This window comes from Pelophylax lessonae (assembly GCF_965119305.1).
Source record: "Pelophylax lessonae genome assembly, chromosome: 9".
NCBI classification, from domain to species: Eukaryota; Metazoa; Chordata; class Amphibia; order Anura; family Ranidae; genus Pelophylax; species Pelophylax lessonae.
In genome coordinates, this window is record NC_138776.1 from 106,595,690 (window position 1) to 106,619,465 (window position 23,776).

Consider the following 23,776-nt stretch of genomic DNA (forward strand, 5'->3'; position numbering starts at 1 on the left):
ATGAACATGTTTTACCATATGAAATTTTGTAACCATGATGTATATTCATTTTTTACTGCCAATAAGGCAATAAAATACTTGTTCTTACAAATACTATCCCCTTCTTTTATATACATGAATCTTCATTAGTTTCACATGTGATGCTAATTGTTCACTGCCATCAACGCACCTCATTTAAAGTCCCTTTTCCTCTTTTTCCATTTATCAATACTCAGTTAATATCCTTGGTAATGCAATATTAGCACAATTTGTTTCAATCCATAGAATTCTATATCCAGCATTATTTTACAGTATATATGCTGGACACTTCTTTTAAAGTGGAATTACACCCAAAAGTTATTAAATTGTAGGCAAAAAAACTGAATATTCCATTGAAATACTTATGTGTTATTGGTCTTAACTACCAAAAAAAATATTTTTCTGTTTAGGCATACCTTATATATGGTTCAGTCTTCTTACTTTTCTCAACTGCAGTCTATGTAATAAAATGTGGTTGTCTATTGCAATTGGATAGCGAAGGAACAGCATTATACCAGGAAGGTCAGCTCTATGCTCTCTCCCCCAGTTAGAAAGCATTATGCTTTTATGCCTTATCTATTTCAAAAAATAAATACATAAACCAAATAGAATGGTTTATTCATTCACCTACACTTTTATTTAACCACTTCCCGCCCGCCCTATAACAGATTGACGGCGGGAATGTGGTTGTATTATCCTGACCGGACGTCATATGAGCAGAGCGGCGATCGGTGATGCGATGTGTCAGCCTGACACCCTGCATCTCCGATCTCGGTAAAGAGACTACTGACATAGCTCTTTACCATGTGATCAGCCGTGTCCAATCACGGCGGGTCACATAGTAAACAGGAAGAGCCGTTGATTGGCTTTCCTTAGTTCGTGCCTGACAGGCACGGGTAAAGGAGCGCCGATCGGTGGCTCTCCTGACAGGGGGGGGGTCGGCACTGGTAATCAGACCAATGAAAATTGGCCTGGGCAGGAAGGGAGGAAAGTGCCCTGTATTGAAGTGGTTAAACGTTTGACATTATTTTTGGATGGAGTGGATAAGTGTCTTTCGGGTTTTTATTGCTGTCTGCATCTTCTCAGAGGAGAACCCTCACTTGCTCTTTCAGTTACAAATGTCATCAGAGCAGGAAGTAAGTGAAAAAAAAGGAAAAAAGAAAAGCTCCCATTAAAGATATGGATCGTGCAAAAAAAAATAGTAAACTGGCAAAGGTTGTAATCCTTCTCTATTGTATTCAGAACTTAAAAAAAAAAAAAAAAAAGTGGAAATTTAAATACTGGTGTGTCCTAAGCTTGTATCATCCTCCAGGTAACAGAAGCCTGCTAATTAAAAAAATAAATCTATTGGGACTTTCTGGATTTACTTAGATTAGGAGAATAGTTACATAACGTTTTCCTTTATTATAGTATAGGGAATCATTGACACAATTTTTCAGAAGGCTGCAAGGTGCTGAAATATTGTATTGTAGTGTTTTTGTGCTTGACATCTGGAGATAATCAGAATGGAGGAGACCTTATGCTGCAAACACTGTATTCAACAGCTACCAGGAGCCACGCTTCTTACCATAGGGATCTATTAAGAGAAGCTGAATGAAACATCACTGTAATTTTCCTAAGAGATTAATGCATGTATCGTCAGATCCATCTAGTTGCCAAAAGGCGGTATAGTTTTCTGAAATACCTCAACGAGAAAACTACATTGAATTTTGTCCACTAGATAGAACTGATGGTACAGGAATTAACGTCTTGGAAAAATTACGTTGATACTTCCATCAGCTTCCACAAATGCTTCTGACATTCATGCACAGGGCCAGGGCCACCTATATGCGGCTACCCCCCATCCAGGGAGGATGTATGCTGTGGGATTGGGTGTATGTTAAGGGATATCCCTCTGGCCTTACCAGGCATTTGTGAATACAGATACTTGTTATGTGTATGAGTATTTTACTCTGTACAAGTATGCTCTATTGGCACATCAATTGAGTTGTCTTATACCAACTTGTGTTGATTTTTAACGCCGGGTTGCGTGTTTACCTATACAATCACCCAAGTGACAAATCTGATCCTTCATATATCCTTCCTGTCGGGTATTTGTTATACCTTTTACTTGTACCTTCACTGCCTACTGAACTCTACAGAATATTGATCCATTAGCTCCGAGAGGAAGCATAAGGCGAAACATGTCGAGCAATATGGTTCAACGATACTGTATGATCTACTGCTAACACACATTGTTCGATCGCCCCGGGATGACAGTACCGTTCCCTGTCACCTGTGGCCATGATCGTCCCGATGTGAAGTTTCAATACTACTGGCATATTATTGTGACTGTATTAATGTGTATTATTACCACCAATGTAAATTATTTCCCTACTAATCCTGTCTCTCATATTCCCCTCATATGGGATATGACTGTTGTATGCTTTTTTTCTCATTTTTTGATGTTTTTAAATGCATTGTAAAATAAAGTATGTGATTTTATGATACCCAGTGCCTGAAAAGTCCATGTTTCCTTTTTTCGCAATTTTTGACCCAATTTAGGATGTGGCACTTATTACCTTACCCATACGCCCAGCACACCGCTATCTGGGAGCGTATTTTCCAACTTCTCCTATAGGCAAAGTAGGCACTGGCCTAGAGTGCACATCAGTCGTGGGTGCTGCCAGGGCTGAAACTAGGGGGCAGGCAGTCGCTCGCCTGTTCTGCTGCTGTCCGTTCCACCACTGTGGGATGAGGGGGTGGCTGCTGCCTGCTAACTCGCCATTGGGGAGGCTAAGCACTGTCACTGCCCATTCTCTCCTGAGAGAAGACATGTAACCTGTACGGAGGAAGAAACTGAAGGACAAAGTCAGCTGACTAGCTGACATCCAATAGAGGTAAGGGGGAGGAGCTCTGCGAGGAGCGATGTCATCAGAGCCAGCACTGGAGGCACGTGAAGAGAGTAAGGAGGAATCCATCAACTGGCAAGGTGAGTATTTGCCAACCCCCCTCCCCATCACCACAGGTTTCATCCCTATCCCCCCCCCCTCGCTGTAGAGGTGATGGGGTGGGGGGGATAGGGATGGGTCCTGTGGTGATCATCCTTTACCCCCCCCTTCCCCTCTGCCACTCATCCTATCCAATCACCACTGATCCAATTTCCCCCTCCCCCATCCCTGCTGCCACCCATTCCATCTCTTCTGCCACCCATCCCATCTCTGCTGCCACTCATCCCATCTCTGCTGCCACTCATCCCATCTCTGCTGCCACTCATCCCATCCCACCACCACCGCTGCCACTAAGCCAGGGTGGGGGGGGCAAAATGAGGTTTCGTCTAGGGTGTCAAAAATCCTTGCGCCAGTCCTGTTCATGCAATAAATGCTTTATAAATAGGTTGCATAGTGTTTTGTTTTTAACATTTGTGATTTATCCACGTTTCTGCAGGACTGAATATTTTACATGTTTTAAAGAACAGAATATTTTACATATTTTAAAATCCATTTACTACAGTAAACATTTACTTAGTACTTGTATTTTTTTTTTTAGGCATTTTAATTGCACACGTATTATTGCAGAGGTTATCACTCCATAAAATACTATTGCTTCAACAGGAGATAACTGAGTTTTTATAAGGTGTTTATTAAGGAGAGCAGAAAAAAAGAGCTGCTTGAAGCTATGATAAAATAAATCTTTATGAGATAATTCATAAAATGAGTCTTTAAATAATTTAAACTTGTAAAAAAATAGCAATTCAATCCCTATTTGGTTATGTTTGCGAAGTGCAGTTTTATGCCTTGTGAGAGAAAATAAGGAATGGAGTCAAGAAAATACAGCTTAGGGTATGTGTAAGTATCATGCAATTTTAAAAAAAAGTTTAGAATATGTTGCTGAATTTTACTCATATCTCACAGAGATGTATTGTAGGTTGTTTAGCAGTTTTCTTCCAGCATATATTAGTTCACTAGGATATATAATTTGATATTATTCTTAGTAGCTTCCAGTGAAAGTTATGGCTTGCCTGCCACCTGCTGGACAACATACACTATTGCAATTTATTCTGTAGAGGAAAGGTAGATATTAACTGTAGCAAGGATTTTTTTCCCCCTTAATGGATCATTTGTCACCAGCAGAGGACTGTTTTAACCAGTAAGATTTACATCATAATCAGTATGATCACTGATTCATAAAATGTTCACTCAGGAATGCGCTTAGCCTTTAATTATACTATTGACGCAAGAAAGGATGGCTTTTCTTTATGTTAATAAATAATCTTTATTTTTCATTAAATACTACAAGAAAGCAAACACACAACTACCACACAAAAACATATTTTAAGTAGAAAAGCACACCGCAAAAGATATCTATGCAAAATATATAATGCAAAAGTAAAGGAAGCTTTCCATAAAAGATATTCAGGGAACTTCTTTGCTACCTTCCTCTGAAAATGCTAATTGCCTGTTTATACCAACCCTTTGGTTTTAATTTAATTCTTACCCACAATAAGTACCCGGATCAGGAAAGTCAGAGAAAGTCATACATGCTTATCAGCATTCTTGTTCTGGGTAAGTAATGTAAAGTAATGAAGAATAAGGGTCAGCATGACACCCAGGCAACAAGACATCTGCTAAGCCAGCCTGCATGTTCCTCTACTCCTTTAAAATATATATTCTTTAGGCTCCATGCACACTGGAATTTTTTTTAAGATAAAAAAACGCTGGATAAAAAAACGCTGGTAATAGTTTTTTTGTAGTAGTGTTGCAGGAGCATTAGAATTTTATTAGCATTTTTGGAGTTCCTTAAGAAAAAGGGAAAAAAAGCTAAAAAAAAACTATTAGTATCATTTAGGAGCGTTTAGGAGGGTTTAGCAAGGTTTAGGAGGGTTTAGCTGGGTTTAGGAGGGTTTAGCTGGGTTTAGGAGGGTTTCTGCTGGAAAAACCCTCCAAGAAACTCTACAAAAACATTTTTTTTTTTTTTGCTCCTAGACGCTGAAGCTCAAAAAATGCTAATAGCCTAAAGTGTGCATCGACACATAGGACAACATTATTTAGCATTTAAAAAATGTTAAGAACAGCTTCTAGGAGCTTATAAAAACGCTAGTGTGCATGAAGTCTTAAAATATATTTTTTTAGTTTTGGATAAAGTGAAGAGGGATTAGGACACCTGTTTATATTGCTGTGTCCTCATTAAGGAGAGTCACCCTCTTTATTTGTCCCTGTGCCCCTTATCCATGAACGAGAAAGTGAAAGAAAATTCCAAATTTTGGTTCATCACTAGAACAGGAATAGAGGGGGAATCTTTAAATGGGGATCCTAGTTCTGGGGACCCTCAGCCTTTAGTTCTACTTTAAAGTTCAATAAAAAGAGATTATATATATATATATATATATATATATATATATATATATATATATATATATATATTTATTTTTTATTGACAATAACTGTGTTATTGTCAGATAAAAGTAGCATGAGAGCAGATATTGTTTTTAAATAAGTATAGCTTTGCAGCACGCATTTACTTAAGCAGAATGTGCTCACAAAGATAATATACAAGAAAGTTAATGTTAGACAGCAACCAAACACCAAAATACACCACTAAAATACATACAGTATGTAAACTGTTTTGAAGGGATTTGTTCAGCTAGTCTTATGATCCAAGCAGTCCTGCCAGACAGCACAGCCAGGTCTTGGACCACACTCAGGCCACACTGCTGTATCACTTGAGTCCAGGGCCCAGCATGTGATTGGGTAATGAGTGAGCTCCGAAACTTTACTGAGCACACCCCTGTACTCTTCCTTTCTGTAAGCTGATGGTGATGTGTAATGTAACATAGCTCTGGATGGCATGTAGTGTCCCTTCCTCCTTTTACCAATGATAACTTTATGTAAACATATATGGAACAATTTTGTATGACTTTATTATTATATACATTTTTTTTTTAGCTCTCTGGGGCTAATGCTCAATTCCTTAATGAAAAAAATTTGACAAAAATGCAGTTTGGAGGGTAAGAAAAGAAGACATACAGTAGGTTTTCCTCAAATATAGAAATGTAATTGGATACTAATTATACATAAGATGTAAAAAAAAAGGGGGGCCATGTAGCACAGAATAAAGGATAAGTTCACCTTTGGGAACCAGTTTTTAGTGTGGAACATGTGAACTTGTTCCCACTCCTGCAGCTGCCGCTCGCTCCTCTGCCTCTACTGACAGCAAGATGGGGATCTTCTCCCTCCACTTGCTGTCATTCTCTCCCTGCCCTCCCAGCCACAAAATTAATTCACAGATAGTCATACAAATGTGCAGCGCTAGTATGTTCTAAACAAAACCTATAATATAGATAAACCTATATTCACTCCTAGATGTAAAAATGTACCCAAACTACATCTACTCTCAAATCTATCCTAAAATCTGAAAAAGACCATCAAAAGGCAAAACTAAAAACACAGAACCAAAATCAGTCCACCACAAGTCCTTGAGGGGTAACGTGTTCCTAATAATTTTAACCCTGACTGGATTCCACCTTCATGTTTTGTGTATCCACACTGTGCTGAAACCTCAACCAGATGTACTATCACCTTAAAATTATGACCTCACATTTTATTGTACGGTAATATCCCGCTTTTGCCCCTTGGATAGGACTGTGATCTGTAATCCTCATTGTGCTGAATGGCCAGTTTTCCTCACTTGTACTCTCTCCTCCTCCTTAGTATCTGCTCTTTGCCATGCAAACAAAGTACTTAAGATAGTGCTTTATCCTTTATATTATTTATTAGTATAAAAAATACTTGTAAAACACACTCACTTTTAGTGGGTGCTCAATCGAATCATATATATCCAGCCTATTTTTGAGTATAGTAATACTGTGCAATATCGCTATGATAGAGAGAATACACTTGCCGACCTAAATCTTGCATTGTGACATCATCCAAGCCCCAACCCTACGCGTTTTGACACACAACACATGACTTCATTAGAGGGATTGATTGGACAGTCTGCTGCTCGAGGTTTTTATAGAGTTGTCCTACCACCATTTTATTGTAGTTTATCTCTCTATGAACTGGCGTTGCCATTTTTGTTGTAGCTCACATTTGTTGAAAGAAATTCTGAAAGCCATGTTAAGTTAAACTGTGCCATGGCTAGTCTAAAATACTCAAAATTATTATGTAATTCATCCCTTCCTAAGGAATATATACGCCATAGGGCACCAGGTACTTTAAAATGTAATGCATTAGCTTATCCATTCTTACTCTGGAAACAACAAAATAAAATAAAAACAAAAATAGGAACGGAAATAGAGATAAAAAAATAAATGTAATTCAAAATGAATAGCAAAAATGTAAATAAAAATGAAATTAACAATAATCCTTATTATATACCAAAAAAAATTATTATACCATATTTAAAAAATTATTTTATCTAACAAAAATTATTTTATATTCAAAAATACTATGGAAAAAAATATGTAAATAAATATACTAAAGAATATTTTGTGTTTATCTATCCAGTATTGCCCAATATTAAAATCAATATTACGTTATTCCTCTCATTTACACACATCAATATTACAGTTTTGCTGAGTTCTGTGAATGGGAAACTACAAGTACGGACGACCTTTGCTGCTGTTGGCTTGCAGTTCTCAGTGAACTACTACAGTGCTGTTGAGTGCTCTTCCTGTCAATGTGTATCTGCCTGCCTTTACAGGGTACAAACAGACAGATACACTGACAAGTCTGCAGGAATCCTGCATGGCACCCACAATCTGTTCATGGTGTGTGCAATGCATTACAAGTTCCAAGTAAAAAATATATAAATAAATGCACAAATTGTTTTACCTGCAAAAAGATGTGCATTTATTTATTTATTTATTTTTTAAAAGGTGAACTTATCCTTTAAACTACAGGAAGAATTACTTCTCTAGTGCAGCCCCTTTCCTTCTGCCTCATCATAGCCCTCTCCTCTTATGGGAGTTTTTTTAAATACTTTCTGTGCTGACCCAGCTCCTCCAGTCACCTCCTCTCCCCACATAACCTTTTATATAACAACCAGGAAAGGAGTAAAGGGGAGTACTATAAAAGCAGCCTTTCTCAAATGTCTTACCCTTAAATAATTTTTAGGTCTTGGAGAACCCCTGCTAAAACCATTTCATTAGGAGTAATTGAAAAATAAGCCTCATACATTGGTGGTTAGTGGAAGGAATGCAACCCCTGGCAGATTATCAATCAGAATTCTACCCTTTAAGACAGATAAAATTATCATTGGTGTCATGGCACTGGTTTGGTTATGGAACAATGTAGGCACCACTGAGCTCAAGAAACCTTTAGCAACCTGTGTAGGAACCTTGGTTGAGAATGGCTGCTATAGAATGTCACTTGAGTGAGAGCTCTGAGTCCACTAGAGCTGCTGACATACCATTCAAGATGGTGGTGCCCAGCAACCGTCTCAGCACTTTTGGATATCTACATAAGGTAGGTTTTTACAAATAAATAGCATGCACAAAATATGTTAAATGTTGATGTATTCTTAAGGGAAAGTTTTTGTTAAAATAAATAATTTAACATTGGGGGGTCTCTTTAAAAAACAGGTGGTATAGTGGTCAGCAGGGTTGCCAACTGTCAGTAAATTTACAGTTTGTAAAATCCGTAATTTTTACATCTGTCCTTAAATATCTATTACGGATATGCAGTCTGCATGTTCGTAATGGACATGTATGGACAGATGCAAAAATTATGAATTTTACAAACTATTTGTAAATTTACTGACAGTTGGTAGCCCTGAGTGGTCAGTATCCCTCTTCGGTCATAGATAAAAATTGCAAGGTGTTAGTTTGGAGCAAAATATTCAGGATTATTCTGAAGTCCATAGTTTATGATGTATTTTTTCAACATTTGAAAGTTTCAAAATTTTCACCCCCTCCTCCCGCTCTCTTTTACCCCTGCTCTCTCTCACCTCTGCTCTCTCTCATCTCCACTCTCTCTCACCCCCATCACCTCTCTCTCTCTCTCACCCCCTCCCTCTTACCCCAGCTCTCTCTCACCCATCCTCCCGCTCTTTCTTACCCCTGCTCCCTCCGCATCCTTAAAATATGCAGGGGGTTCTTCACTGTAAGAGCAGTAAGGATGTGGAATTCTCTTCCGCAAACAGTCGTATCAGCAGGGAGCATTGATAGTTTCAAAAAACTATTAGATGGGCACCTTAAAGACCACAACATACAGGGGTATACAATGTATGGTTAACAGCAAACACACACACACATTATAGGTTGAACTTGATGGACTGATGTCTTTTTTCAACCTCACTAACTATGTAACTATCCCCACTTTCTCTCACTCCCCCGCCTCTGTCTCTCATCACCTCTCTCTCTCACAACCCCTCTCTCTCTCTCACCCCCTCCCTCATACCCCCGTTCTCTCTCACCCCTCCTCCCTCTGAAAAATAATAGTAAATAAGCTACTTATATTGTAATTACATAGTTACATAGTTACATATAGTTACATAGTTAGTGAGGCTGAAAAAAGACACAAGTCCATCCAGTTCAACCTATGATTGGTATTCATTAACATTTATCTCAGTATGCATATTGTTAGTATTATGAGCACAGAGAAATTATGATTATAGAAAGTCTAACGCTAAAATGATGACAGATTTAGTTGGATACATCCATCTTACAACTGTTGGGCATAGGTGAAAGTTATCCATTAAGCTGTTTGTTCTGCATGTCTTATAGAGCAACCCGACCTTCTAATTCAGATGTTATGATTAAGAGTTTCCTGATGATGAACTGTGTATAGATGAATGCAGAAAAAATCATTAGTAATCAATAGTCTCTATCTGAGTCAACTCTGCTTGACAGCAGTAGCAGTGTCCCTTTTGTAGAATCTTCATGAAAGTCTGTTTGAGCTTAGGATTTCCAATGGCAAGCACAAGGGAGTGTAGGGAAGGGTAAGCACCAATAACGATAGTGCAAAAACTGGACCACATTCCGTTACCCAATACTCCGGATACGTAGAAATTAAATGATAATGTGTAAAGGGAGAAGAAAATGAAAAAGGCACCCATCATATTAACAGCTCTATAATGGGCATGCAACGATGGCTCTCTGAAGCCAGTTCTCTCTTGCCCTTTAACCTTGCGCATGTGCCTGAAAAGAGAGCCCACCACTAGCCCAGATGAGACACAAAACAGGAGAAATGGAGGAGCAGTGCTCACTGCTGAAGTAGTCGAGAAGGTTGCAAAGTCTGAGCCACCTAAAATAAATGGTGACGACCTGTTATCTTTGTCAAATTTGTCAACGTTGAACACATTGTTGAGGCTGGTGTAAGTAAAAGAGTTGCTACAAAGCGCTGAGATTCCAGCACTGGCTAAGATGAAATAAGGTACGCATCTGTCAAAATGGGTTTTCAAAAAGACAAAAATATATTGCTGAATAGTGACTATTCTTACACAGTAGAATGTGGCGAGTAAAGCAGTCAGCCATACGTTGATGTTATGGAAAAACAGCCATACATATTGTAGATTGTTTATGCTGCTTTGTGAGCTAACAGAATCTGAAAATAAGAAGGACAACAAGTACAAACCTAAAACCAGATACTGAAAACCAAAGCGAGACAAACTAAGGCTAGTAAGGATTATGTTGCCAGAGCCAAGTTTTCTTCGGGTAACCAGGTCTAGTAGGAATACAATCACAATGTATCCATTCACTAAGGTTCCAATGACCGTTTCCAAAATCAAGAAAGTCAATGATAATAATTCATATGTTGACAGTTCTGTAGTAGATGATGGTTGTGAATTTTCTTGGTGTGTTTGATTGTCTGCCTTATACATTTTTATTTCTTTCAAGTTTCTCTCCTTTTATCTTGAATAGGAATGTGTCTCTCTTGTTTGTTTTGCTGTGTTCTTCGCATTGGACTCCTGTCCTGGTGTATGTTCCTCTTTTATGTCCGAAGAAAAGGATTAATGTGTTGTGCTGTCAGTATATTGAATGCAAATGAAAAGAACATTTACTCATGAGGTAACCATATTGTTGACTCTTTGCATAGGTCATTTGCTATGCGATTCAAAGTTGGTGTGAATATTTTCAGTGTTTAATGCGAATTACCAACTGCATCATTTTGAACACAGGATGTTTCCACTTTTTGTCACTCACGCTATGGAAAATGATTTGTTTATCTACTTTTTTAGAGTCAAATTATTAAAGCCTAAAACAATGTTTTGATGCCATCTAGTGGACATTGAAAGTCGTCTTGCAAGACAGTTGATTAAGGTAGGTGAACACTGCTTTGTAATATGTGGCCCTAAATTAACAAAAGGGGTACAGCTGTATGGCCTAGCGCATTATCCTCAATAAAATGGCTTTATTAAAAGAATTACAAATTCATACTCACAAACGTAAGTTTAGACAAAGGTACATCAATATTATCACATCACAGATGTATAGTCCTACAGCGACTGGCTAACGCTTTTCGAGGCTGAGCCTCTTCCTTAGGCTCCATTCACACTGCCGTGACTTGTCAGGCGACCTGTCAGCCTGACAAGTCGTGGTCCCTCGTGGTCCATTGACTGGTACAGGACCCGTTTTAATAGGAGCGACACAAGTCGCTCCGACTTAGAAAAAGGGTCCTGTACTACTTTGGGGCGACCTGGAGGCGACTTGCATTGACTTCCATTATGTGAAGTCCGTGCAAGTCGCGCCGAAGTCGCGGTGCACGGGACTTCACAGGTTGCCCCCGAAGTCGTGCAGGAGTCGTGCCGCTTCAGTGTGAATGCGGTCTTAGAGTCTCAGGGGAAGAGGCACAGCCTCAAAACGCGTTAGCCATTTGCTGTAGGACTATACATCTGTGATGCGACAATCTTGGTGTACAACATGAATATTGATGTGCCTTTGTTAAAACGTATGTTTGGGAGTATGAATTTGTAATTATTTTAATAAAGCCATATTTTTGAGGATAATGCGCTAGGCCAGTGCTCCTTCTTTTTTTCTTCTTTTGCTTTCAGTGTTTCTTGACATCCCCAGCAAGGCTAGTGATATCCCGGCGAACAAACATTTTGAGTCCTGATATACATCTATTGTGAGGCCCATCTTCAAGCGCAGGAGAGTGGAGTGTTTTCTGCAAATTCGTACAGCTGTATGTCATGAACAAGAAAGTGGATACTATGCTGTAGATTTAAAAAAAAATGTTGATTTTTATCATGAGATGAGTGTGCTGATGCCATCTACCTATATTGTGCCTGTGGACAGTTAGATAGCATCCAGTCTTGCCATTCTACAAGGGTCATATTTAAAAAGCAGTAAATGTGACCTAACCAATTATTGATTGCTTTATAAATATGCCCTCCTTGAGGATGAACGATTCTGATCAGTTGCATGTTGAAACTGACTGAAGGTAAAAAAATTATTGAAGGGGATCTGAAACCAAAAATGTTTTTTTTATTTTTAAATTTGGAGCAGAGAAAAATTAGAACCCATTTCAGATTTTTACTGTCTGTGTCCCCACAGGATAGATTCATCATATTTTATTGTGGCGACCATTTCATGAAAACTAAATTCAAAAAATGTATAGTTGTCCCAGGACAGGAAAAAATTCTCACAACGGGGACACTTGCTTCAGTAATAGTTATCTACGAGGCGATTTCCCTCACTTTGGTGAGATTTTTGTTTCCAGGGTGTACAAAAATTTGGAAACAGAAAAAAACCTTTATTGGGCTTATAAACGATTTCATACTCTTTCTAAAGTTATAATAATACATTTTAGTTATACACTATATTACCAAAAGTACTGGGACGCCTGCCTTTACACGCACATGAACTTTAATGGTCAAACATTCCCATAGACACACTCCTAAACCCTGTAAACAGCCTTTCCAGAACAGTTGAAGCTGCAAAGGGTGGGCCAACTTAATACTGAACCCTACGGACTAAGACTGGGATGCCATTAGAGTTCAAGTGCTTGTCAAGGCAGATGTCCCAAAACTTTTGGTAAAATAGTGTACTTCAATGTGAGTACACCCAAATTGTTAAATTCTATAAACAATTTATCTGTTAAATGTGGTTCTGCAAGTTTTTTTTATGGTTCTTAGTATTGGTGTAGAAAATACCTATTTATACAGTCAGTTTCTGCATTCTCTGTGGGCTTACTGTGATAGGGTGACAACACTGACAGCCCCTTATTCTCATTCTTAGATGCTGGTTTTAGAAAACTTTCATATCTTATTGACCAGTGTTAGTATTTCCAGCATACAAAAATCCCAAGTGTGCGTTAAGTCCATCTCTTGCTAAAAAAAACCTTTTACTTTTGCATAAGTTGAGGAAAGTTAAAGGAGGTCTCTGGGCAAAAACCTTTTTCCTAGTCCTTGTTGCTGATCTCCTACCCTCACCGACTATGCCACCCATCTTCTTGTTAGCTCAGTAGTTCCTCTGTAATAGCCTGATGATTTTGAAGTAAAACAGTTAATCCCCAGCCACTGGTCTTGGGACAGCCCATTTGTAGTTATTTCCAGCAAGCAGGGACATGTACTTCTGTCCCTGCTTGCTGTAAACGGCGGAGGGGTCTCACAGACGCCCGGTCTGTACCGCCCATGGAGGTGGTGTCTTCCTCCTTCCCCCTCCTCTGCTTCCTGACAACATTCACCACCACCAAAACCCCTGCTGCCCGTCGCCCGCCCGCCAGCCATTTGTCACTGCTGCACAGGTATCGTTTGGAGAGGCGGCTGAATGACAGAGCGTGGATCTCCTGCTGTGACAGATTATGTAGGTCAGGGATCTCCAAACTACGGCCCTCAAGCTGCTACGTCCAATGAGGCATTGCAAAACTGATATATAAAGACATGACTAGGCATAATGGGAATCGTAGTTCCTGAACAACTGGAGGGCTATAGCTCGGAGATCCCTGTTGAAAGTGAAATGCCGGTCGCATTATAGTCCTGCCTCCAGGACCCGCTCCTGTGATAGACAGCACACTGGTCCAATGCCGTTGCAGGAGATGGGACTTTACGGCGACTTGCGTTTCACCTACAAGATCTGTCACAGTGGGAGATCCGTGTCATCCAGCCGGCTCTCCTAACGATCCCTGCTGCACTGATTGGCACAGATAAGCTGCACTGATGGGCACAAATAAGCTGCACTGATGGGCACTAATGAGGCTGCACTGATGGGTACTGATGAGGCTGTACTGTTGAAGCTGCACTGAGGCAGGACTGATGGGCACTTATGAGGCTGCACTGATGAAGCTGCTAAGGCAGCACTGATATTCTGCACTGATGGGCACTGAGGCGGCACTGATGAGGCTGCACTCATGGCCACTGATAAGCTGCACTGATAAGGCAGCACTGATATGCTGCACTGATGGGCACTGATAAACTGTACTGAGGAGGCACTGATAAGCTGCACTAAGGAGGCTACACTGATGGGGCAATGCCCAGATCCCTCTCCCAAGCAATTTGATAAGGAAGATTCATGCCTTTTTTAATTGCATTGCTATAATACATTTAATTTATTTACCACTCAATTGCTTTTGGTCTAATTCCCGTTTATTATTATAGAGTGTTAGCGCACTAACTCTTAAGTCAAATCAGTGTAAATGGCTTTTAGTATAGGACCAAGTGCGTCAGTGCTGACTGAGCAGTCAAGTTAGTCCCCACCATCACCAGCAGCTTCAGCGGTGTGGTCGCTACATAGATATAGGTTCCAACTCTGCCCTGCTCCATCTAAAAAAAATGTTTAAAAAATTTTGGATTGGCAGTAGATAGTTTGGATAATAAACATTGTATAGCAATTTTCTCCCCAAGTACTCAAAGCATTGTATAGAAGAGGGGGGAGTTAAAACCGTACTGCTTACTGTTTACTGTAAAGGCAACAACTGGTGGATCCTATAGACCGGGCATCACTAGATGGCGGCTCCATCAGGACCGCCGCCATCAGCTGCTGGATTTCTTCCCTGTCTCTGCTGCTGTCATTAGCAGAGCAGGGCGGATGGCAGGAGGCGGGACTGAGACTGGGGGCGGGACCGGCATTGAATGGAGGGAGGCAGCTGCCTGAATTAGCATTTCAGGCTGGAGGTGATTGGCTGCTGGGAGGCGGAAGGTGATTGGCTGCTGGGAGGCGGGAGGTGATTGGCTGCTGGGAAGCGGAAGGTGATTGGCTGCTGGGAGGCGGGAGGTGATTGGCTGGGAGGCACACAGTCGGCTGCCTCTATGCATGCAGCGCTGCTGTTCCTCTGTCTTCCTCGAGATTGTCCCGCCTCCTGCTCTCCGCTCTGTGTAAGGTAGGAGAGTGAAGGGAGGACAGGGCTGTGAAGTTTGATTGGGGAGCAGGGGTCATGTGCAGGGGGGGGTAGTGTGGTGTTTCATGTAAAGGGGAGCAATGCTGTGGGGGTGATATGTTAAGAGGGTAGTGGTCTGTGTTGATGTAAAGGGGGGCAGTGCTATGGGGGTGTGTGTTAACAGGGCAGTGCTGTGTATGTGTGTGAGGGTGATGCAAAGGGGCAGGTCTGTGGGGGTGATATAAGGGGGCAGTGGTGTGTGTGTGTGGGGGGGGTGGGGGGGTGATGTAAAGAGAGACAGTGCTGTTGGGGGGATATGCAAGAGGGACAGTGCTGATGGGGGGATATATGAAGGGGACAGTGCTGATGGGGGGATATATGAAGGGGACAGTGCTGATGGGGGGATATATGAAGGGGACAGTGCTGATGGGGGGGATATATGAAGGGGACAGTGCTGATGGGGGGGATATATGAAGGGGACAGTGCTGATGGGGGGGGATATATGAAGGGGACAGTGCTGATGGGGGGGATATATGAAGGGGACAGTGCTGATGGGGGGATATATGAAGGGGACAGTGCTGATGGGGAGATATATGAAGGGGACAGTGCTGATGGGGGGATATATGAAGGGGACAGTGCTGATGGGGGGGATATATGAAGGGGACAGTGCTGATGGGGGGATATATGAAGGGGACAGTGCTGATGGGGGAATATATGAAGGGGGCAGTGCTTTGTGTGTGTGTGTGTGGGGGGTGGTGATGTGAAGGGGGACAGTGCTGTGTGTGTGGGGGGGGGGGGGACAGTGGTGATGTGAAGGGGGACAGTGCTGTGAGTGGTGATGTAAAGGGGGATAAGCAGCTGCACAGAAAACGTGCAGGGTACAATTGACTCTTAAATGCAATGAAATACAAGGTGCGGTTTCCCACACATGGAAATTGCATGGTACATACGCGCCATGCAGTTTCAATGCGACAGCGTTTTTAAAAAGGTGCCAGGGCCTTTTCCCAGCAGAAAACACAGACACAACAGCCCATTCAAATGAATGGGCTGTCGTGCCTGCACACCTGGGCTGTGATGTAAAGAATCCGAGTCATCACGCAAAAATGCAATCTGGACCTCTGCTGGAAGAAAATTTTGCTAATCGGACCTCCATGAATTTTAATTCAATACCCCTGCTATAGACCTTAGGAAAAACTATCACCAGAAGAAAATAATTATATGCACATCTAAGCCCATGCAGGGGTTGCTGAGCTGTGTTGTTGGATAGCTAGCCTCGTACACTCACCTAGCTACCCGACAACACTGATCAATGGAGACTGTCACGTACCTGATCCGAAGCCGGAGTGTAGAGAGGGCTCCCCCTTGCGGCTAGGTGCAGAGCACCCCTGGAAGTGGGACAGGGAGTGCTGTGCCCAAAGTTGCACGGGTTGCCGGTTGGGATGACCAGATGGAAGCAGGAACAAAGCTTGTTGTGAAGTTCCAAGCAGCTCCGGAACACTTTGGCAAGCCAGGCAGTAGCAGGATGCAAACAGGAACAGACTGGGAGTATGCTGTAGAGAAGTCAAGAGCCAAGCCGAGGTCAAGTATAGGAGCAGACAACAGGAAACCAGGAGTAAGCCAAGGGGTCAGGAGCCAGGAGAAACAACGTCAGACAGTCCGGGTCGGCAACAGGGAATCACGATCAGCAGGTTACAAGGCACAGGGAACACGGGAGGCTGTTGATCATCCAGCAACTTGTTGTTGAGATTGCTGGCTTAAAATAGGCCGTTTAGCGCCAAGCGCCATTACGCACTTGCGTATGCGCGTGCGCATTGGCGCACGCACATTTCGGACTGCGTTCGCCCGTGATTGGGCGCGCATGCGTGTTCGCGCCAATGCGCAAATTCGCTGATTAGCAATGACGTTGGTAGTGCCCTGACAGTGCCCCCCCCCGAGGGGCAGCCTCCGGATGCCCAAGTAAGATCGCTTTTCAGGGAATCTGTTGAAGAATACTCGTAGGAGTCTGGGAGTGTATATGTTCTTCGCCTGTTCCCACGAACTCTCCTCAGGTGCATAGCCTTTCCATTTTATCAGGTACTGAACCTGCCTTCCTCTTTTCCGGCAATCCAAGATGGATTCAATCTCGTACTCAGTTTCTCCATCTACCGTAACAGGAGGTGGAGGCAAGTCATCTCTTCCAGGAAAGGGGCCAGGATTTGCAGGCTTTAGCAGGGAGACGTGGAAGACTGGGTGAATCCTGTATGTGCTTGGAAGACAAAGTTCAAAGGCCACGGGATTGATCATCCTTTTGATCGAAAAGGGGCCAATGAACTTCGGACCCAGCTTTCTGGATGGGCAGGACAACTTAAGGTTCACTGTGGAGAGCCACACTTTGTCTCCTACCTTCAGAGCTGGACTGTCCTTCTTCCTCTTGTCATAGAATTCCTTGTAATCCATTTGTGCTTTTTGCAAGGTTTCCTGTAAGAGTAGGAAGTTTTCTTGTATAAGGGCTACCCTGTCTTGGATGGCAGGTACAGTAGCTTCGGGCATAGGTGTAGGCAGAGAAGATGGGTGGAATCCGTAGTTCGCCCAGAATGGAGACTGACGAGTGGAGGCATGGATGGAGTTGTTATAAGCGAATTCCGCACATGGCAGTAAGACTGCCCAGTTGTCCTGGGAAAAGGTAGAAAAGCAGCGGAGGTATTGCTCCAATGTCTGGTTAGTTCTTTCAGTTTGGCCATTAGTTTGAGGGTGGTAAGCTGAAGACAAGCAGACCTGGATGTTTAAGACCTTACAGAGCGCCCTCCAGAATCTGGAGGTAAATTGTACCCCACGATCGGACACGATACTGCCGGGTAGACCATGTAGCCTTAAGATCTCTTTCACAAAAGTGTGTTCCGTGTCCATGGCCGAAGGAGTACCTATCATGGGCAAGAAGTGGGCCATTTTTGATAGGCGATCCACCACCACCATGATTGTGGAGAATCCGTCTGAAGAGGGTAGATCTACTATGAAGTAGATAGACAACATTTCCCATGGCCGACTTGGGACAGGAAGTGGTCTTAGTAGACCCCAGGCTTGGACGTGGCTGCCCTTGTTACGAAGGCAGGTTGTACAGGAGCTCACGTAATTTTGACAGTCCTGCCTTAAGTTTGGCCACCAATAGGCTCGTTGGATTAGTTCCAGAGTTTTGCGGACCCCGAAGTGGCCAGCTAGTTGGTGATCGTGGCATGCTTTAAAGACTGCGAGTCTGGTTTCCTGAGGTACAAAGATCTTGTCCTTGTGCCAAAAAAGTTTTCCTCGTTTCTCGAGTGAAGGGATCTCAGGAACAAAACATTGGGCAGAGGCTGATTCCAGGGTAGACCTAAGGTCTGGTTGCATTAGGAGAAAATTTTGGGAGGACAGGATAGTGCTGGGGGTGGTATCCACAGGGGTTTCAGGGAACATCCGTGAGAGAGCGTCCGCCTTCCCGTTTTTGGAGCCCGGACGGTACGTGAGATGAAAATTGAATCTTGAGAAAAATAATGCCCATCTGGCTTGTCGAGGTCTCAAACGTTTGGCCGATCTGAGATATTCAAGATTTTTGTGGTCGGTGAATATCATTATCGGATGTGCTGCACCTTCTAACAGATACCGCCATTCTTCAAAAGCAGCCTTAATGGCCAACAGTTCCCGATCACCCACATCGTAATTCCTTTCAGGTTGGCTGAGCTTCCGGGAGAAAAAAGCAACTGGGTGAAGCATCGCCTTGGGTCCTTGGCGCTGGGAGAGAACTGCTCCTGTGGCCACTTCTGAAGCATCGACCTCTAGGACGTAAGGCAAGGCTGGATCTGGATGTTGTAACACAGGGGCACAGGTAAACAGGGCTTTGAGCTTGTTAAATGCCATCTGAGCTGCTGAGGACCATTGAAAACGGGTGTGTTGCCGGGTCATTTGGGTAATAGGAGCAATAATGCGAGAAAAGTCTTTGATGAACCTCCGGTAGAAGTTTGCAAAACTTACAAACCTTTGGATGCCTTTCTTGTCTGTGGGAGCAGGCCACTCCAGGATGGCAGATACTTTTTGAGGATCCATTGCCACTCCATCTGTTGAGATGATCAAGCCCAGGAATTGTATAGACGATTTTTCGAATTCGCACTTTTCTGATTTTGCATAAAGTCCGTGTTTCCTTAGAGTAGCCAGTACCTTTCTTACATGCATTCTGTGCAGTTCCAGGGTGGCAGAAAAAATAAGGATATCATCCAAGTAAACAATGAGAAAGTTGTCCAAAAATTCTCTGAAGATATCATTCACTAGGTGTTGAAAAGTGGCTGGAGCGTTGCACAGCCCGAAGGGCATGACAAGGTATTCGTAGTGCCCGAAGCGGGTTCGAAAGGCAGTTTTCCACTCGTCGCCCTCGCGGATCCGTACCAGGTTGTAGGCCCCTCGCAAGTCTAGTTTAGTGAAAACTCGGGCGGTACGGAACCTTTGAAAGAGTTCGGGAACGAGGGGAAGAGGGTACCGATTTTTAATGGTAATTTTATTTAGGTCCCTGTAATCCACACATGGCCTGAGAGTGTGATCCTTCTTCTCCACGAAGAAGATCCCAGCTCCTGCCGGGGAAGAAGAAGGACGAATAAATCCCTTCTTGAGGTTCTCATCAATATATTGACGTAAGGCTTCAAGCTCTGTTTCTGAAAGTGGAAAGATACGCCCAAAGGGAATTTCTGCACCGGGCAACAGTTCAATTGGGCAATCATAGGGACGGTGAGGTGGTAGTGCGTCCGCTTTTTTCTTGTCAAAGACATCCAGAAAGTCGTGATAAACTGAAGGGACCTCTTGGCTGGCATTAGAAACAGGTTGAATGGAGAGACAGCTTGTAGACTGCGGGATTCCCGATGGTATACAGTGTTGGAGGCAGTACATTGATTTGAAGGAAACCTCCCCTTTGAGCCAGTCTATCTGTGGGTTATGTGCCCATAACCAAGGAATTCCCAAAATTATGGGAAACATGGGTGAAGGAAGAACATCAAAGTGAAGGAATTCCTGATGGTTGGGGCCAGTTGTGGAAAGGATGGGTAGGGTTTCCTGAGTAATGGGCCCTGATCTGGGCGTGGTGCCATCTGCAAGGTGGATCTCTAGTTTATGGCCCTTAGTCTGAAGCGGGATATGAAGGGCCTTTGCTAGAGAGATATCCAGGAAGCAACTGCAGGCTCCGGAGTCAATGATGGCGGGCAGCTTGACTTCCCCTTCCGAAACCTGCAAAGACACAGAGAGGACTAGGTGAGTTGGGGAAGGTCCCGGAATCTGTAGATGCATGCAGCTGGGAGAAGGAGCCTTACTTGGTCTCACCGGGCAGTTGCAAAGGAAGTGTCCATCTCCTCCACAGTAAAGGCACAGGTTTGCTTGCCGGCAACGAAGTCGTTCATCAGGAGTTAAAGCTGCGCGGACCGCCCCAATCTGCATCGGTTCGTCAGGGGGAACCGGACTGGCAGCCGTGGGCAGCGGTGCCGGAGTTGGCGGAACTTTGGGCAGCATCCAAGATGGCAGAAATAATTGTGTACGTTCCGACCGACGCTCCCGTAAACGTCTGTCCAGCTGAATAGAAAGCTGAATGAGACCTTCCAATGTGGTGGGGGTCTCTATTCTTGTGAGTTCATCCTTAAGGGTCTCGGAAAGGCCTAGCCGATACTGATATTTGAGGGAGGCCTCATTCCAACCCGTGTCTGCAGCCCACCTACGAAAGTCCACGGTATAGTCCTCCACAGGGCGTCGGCCTTGCTGTAACTTGTGGAGGGTTGCCTCGGCAGTGGCCGTGCGTTGTGGGTCATCATACAATTGACCCATAGAAGCAAAGAAAACGTCTATAGAGTTCAAGACAGGGTCTTTCTGTTCCAACAGATGGTGGGCCCATGATTGGGGTTCATCGGATAATAAGGAAATAACAAACCCCACTTTAACTGTCTCTGAGGCAAAAGTTCTAGGCTGTAGAGCCAGATATAGCAGGCAAGCGTTTTTAAACGACTTGAATTTCTTGCGGTCACCAGAGAAACGTTCCGGAGTGGGTACCCTCGGCTCAGGGGGAGGAGCCATCACAGCAGGTGCTGAGGATCCTGAAGCTGAAGGAGCGGAGGCGGAGACTGCAGCGGATGGACAGGGGTTGCCGGCAAAGATGGTGCTGACAGGTTCTGGAGGCGACCTTCTATCTGGAAGTAACCATCTTGGAGGTTCTTAACCGCTTGGGTTAATGCTGTTACTTGTTGACATAAAGCTTCCAACGGGGAGACACCTCTCTCGGCTTCTGTCATGGCTGGATGATACTGTCACGTACCTGATCCGAAGCCGGAGTGTAGAGAGGGCTCCCCCTTGCGGCTAGGTGCAGAGCACCCCTGGAAGTGGGACAGGGAGTGCTGTGCCCGAAGTTGCACGGGTTGCCGGTTGGGATGACCAGATGGAAGCAGGAACAAAGCTTGTTGTGAAGTTCCAAGCTGGTCCGGAACACTTTGGCAAGCCAGGCAGTAGCAGGATGCAAACAGGAATAGACTGGGAGTATGCTGTAGAGAAGTCAAGAGCCAAGCCGAGGTCAAGTATAGGAGCAGACAACAGGAAACCAGGAGTAAGCCAAGGGGTCAGGAGCCAGGAGAAACAACGTCAGACAGTCCGGGTCGGCAACAGGGAATCACGATCAGCAGGTTACAAGGCACAGGGAACACGGGAGGCTGTTGATCATCCAGCAACTTGTTGTTGAGATTGCTGGCTTTAAATAGGCCGTTTAGCGCCAAGCGCCATTACGCACTTGCGTATGCGCGTGCGCATTGGCGCACGCACATTTCGGACTGCGTTCGCAAATGCGCGAATTCGCTGATTAGCAATGACATTGGTAGTGCCCTGACAGAGACACATTGTGCATTGCTGTGCTGCTGTGCTGTCTGCTCATATCTCCTGTTTAGTTTACACAGTCTGGTCCTGTAGCCTACTATTTAGGGCAATTGAGAGAGTACAAACTGCTTTCTTGTATTATGAATGATAGCAGCTCAAGAAGAGGGCTTTAATTTACAAAAACACAAGCTGACAACAGCACAAGCCAGATACTATACTAGGATGTTACTGAAAAGTGTAGTAGCCAGTGTGTGCTATTGTAAGCTTATGTTTTTGTGAATGAAAGCTCCTGTTCTCTTGTTGCAATCATTCACAACACAAGCTGACGGTTTCCACTATCTCTGGTCCCCTGAATAGCAAGCTTCAGCAATGTACTCTGTGTAAACTAAACAGGAGAAATGAGGAGACAGCACTTTAGAATGAAGACGGGGTGGGGATCAGGGGTTGCTGTAGCTAAGCTATAGGGATGCCCATATTGTAAGCAGTGGCGGCCCGTGCATAGGGGGCGCCAGGGCGCCGCCCCCCCCCCTCCCCTACTCCTAAGAAAAAGAAAAAAAACTTACAAAACGAACAAATAAAGTTTTGAAAAAAAAATTACAAAACGAACAGATTTTTGTGTTCGCTGCTACACCGGCCTATGTGGTGGCTATGGGGCCGGGGGGGGGGGTTTACGACCCAGAAAAGGCGCCGATTGGCTGCCTTCTGGGGGCGTAACCTGGGCGCAAGTCATTGCGCTTGGACACCCCCACTTTCCTGATATCCTGGCTGTGATTGGTCCAGTCTACAGCCTGGACCAATCATCATCCTGGACATCCCATGGCCCCATGCTGACCCCGCTGACGTCGCGTGGACCGGCATTGCAGAGAGCGGAGCGGAGTGGAGAGAAGACCGGAGAAGAGGAGAGGGAGAAGCCGCCGTGACTCACAGGGCTCCAGCCTTCAGGTAAGTGCACTGCTCTGTCGGGCACGCACGCATAGCTCTGCATTGGGGGACGTATACTGGTGGTAACTGGCTGCACTGGAGGCACGCACGCATAGCTCTGCATTGGGGGACATGTATACTGGTGGTCACTGGCTGCACTGGAGGCACACACGCATAGCTCTGCATTGGGGGACGTATACTGGTGGTCACTGGCTGCACTGGAGGCACGCACGCATAGCTCTGCATTGGGGGACGTATACTGGTGGTCACTGGCTGCATTGGAGGCACGCACGCATAGCTCTGTATTGGGGGACGTATACTGGTGGTCACTGGCTGCATTGGAGGCACGCACGCATAGCTCGGCATTGGGGGACGTATACTGGTGGTCACTGGCTGCATTGGAGGCACGCACGCATAGCTCTGCATTGGGGGACGTATACTGGTGGTCACTGGCTGTACTGGAGGCACGCACGCATAGCTCTGCATTGGGGACGTATACTGGTTGTCACTGGCTGCATTGGAGGCACGCACGCATAGCTCGGCATTGGGGGACGTATACTGGTGGTCACTGGCTGCATTGGAGGCACGCACGCATAGCTCTGCATTGGGGGACGTATACTGGTGGTCACTGGCTGCACTGGAGGCACGCACGCATAGCTCTGCATTGGGGGACATGTATACTGGTGGTCACTGGCTGCACTGGAGGCACGCACGCATAGCTCTGCATTGGGGGACGTATACTGGTGGTCACTGGCTGCACTGAA

The 23,776-nt window shown here is 44.2% G+C and overlaps 1 protein-coding gene across 1 annotated transcript; it reads right to left on the bottom strand.

The window, feature by feature from the left end:
* Nucleotides 1-9,807: 9,807 nt before the first annotated feature.
* On the bottom strand, nucleotides 9,808-10,821 carry LOC309564252 (taste receptor type 2 member 13-like; the record flags this gene model as incomplete). Its single annotated transcript, XM_082268877.1, has 1 exon — nucleotides 9,808-10,821. One exon carries the CDS (start codon nucleotides 10,819-10,821, stop codon nucleotides 9,808-9,810), a length of 1,014 nt encoding a protein of 337 aa, XP_082125003.1.
* Between the last annotated feature and the right edge of the window lie 12,955 nt (nucleotides 10,822-23,776).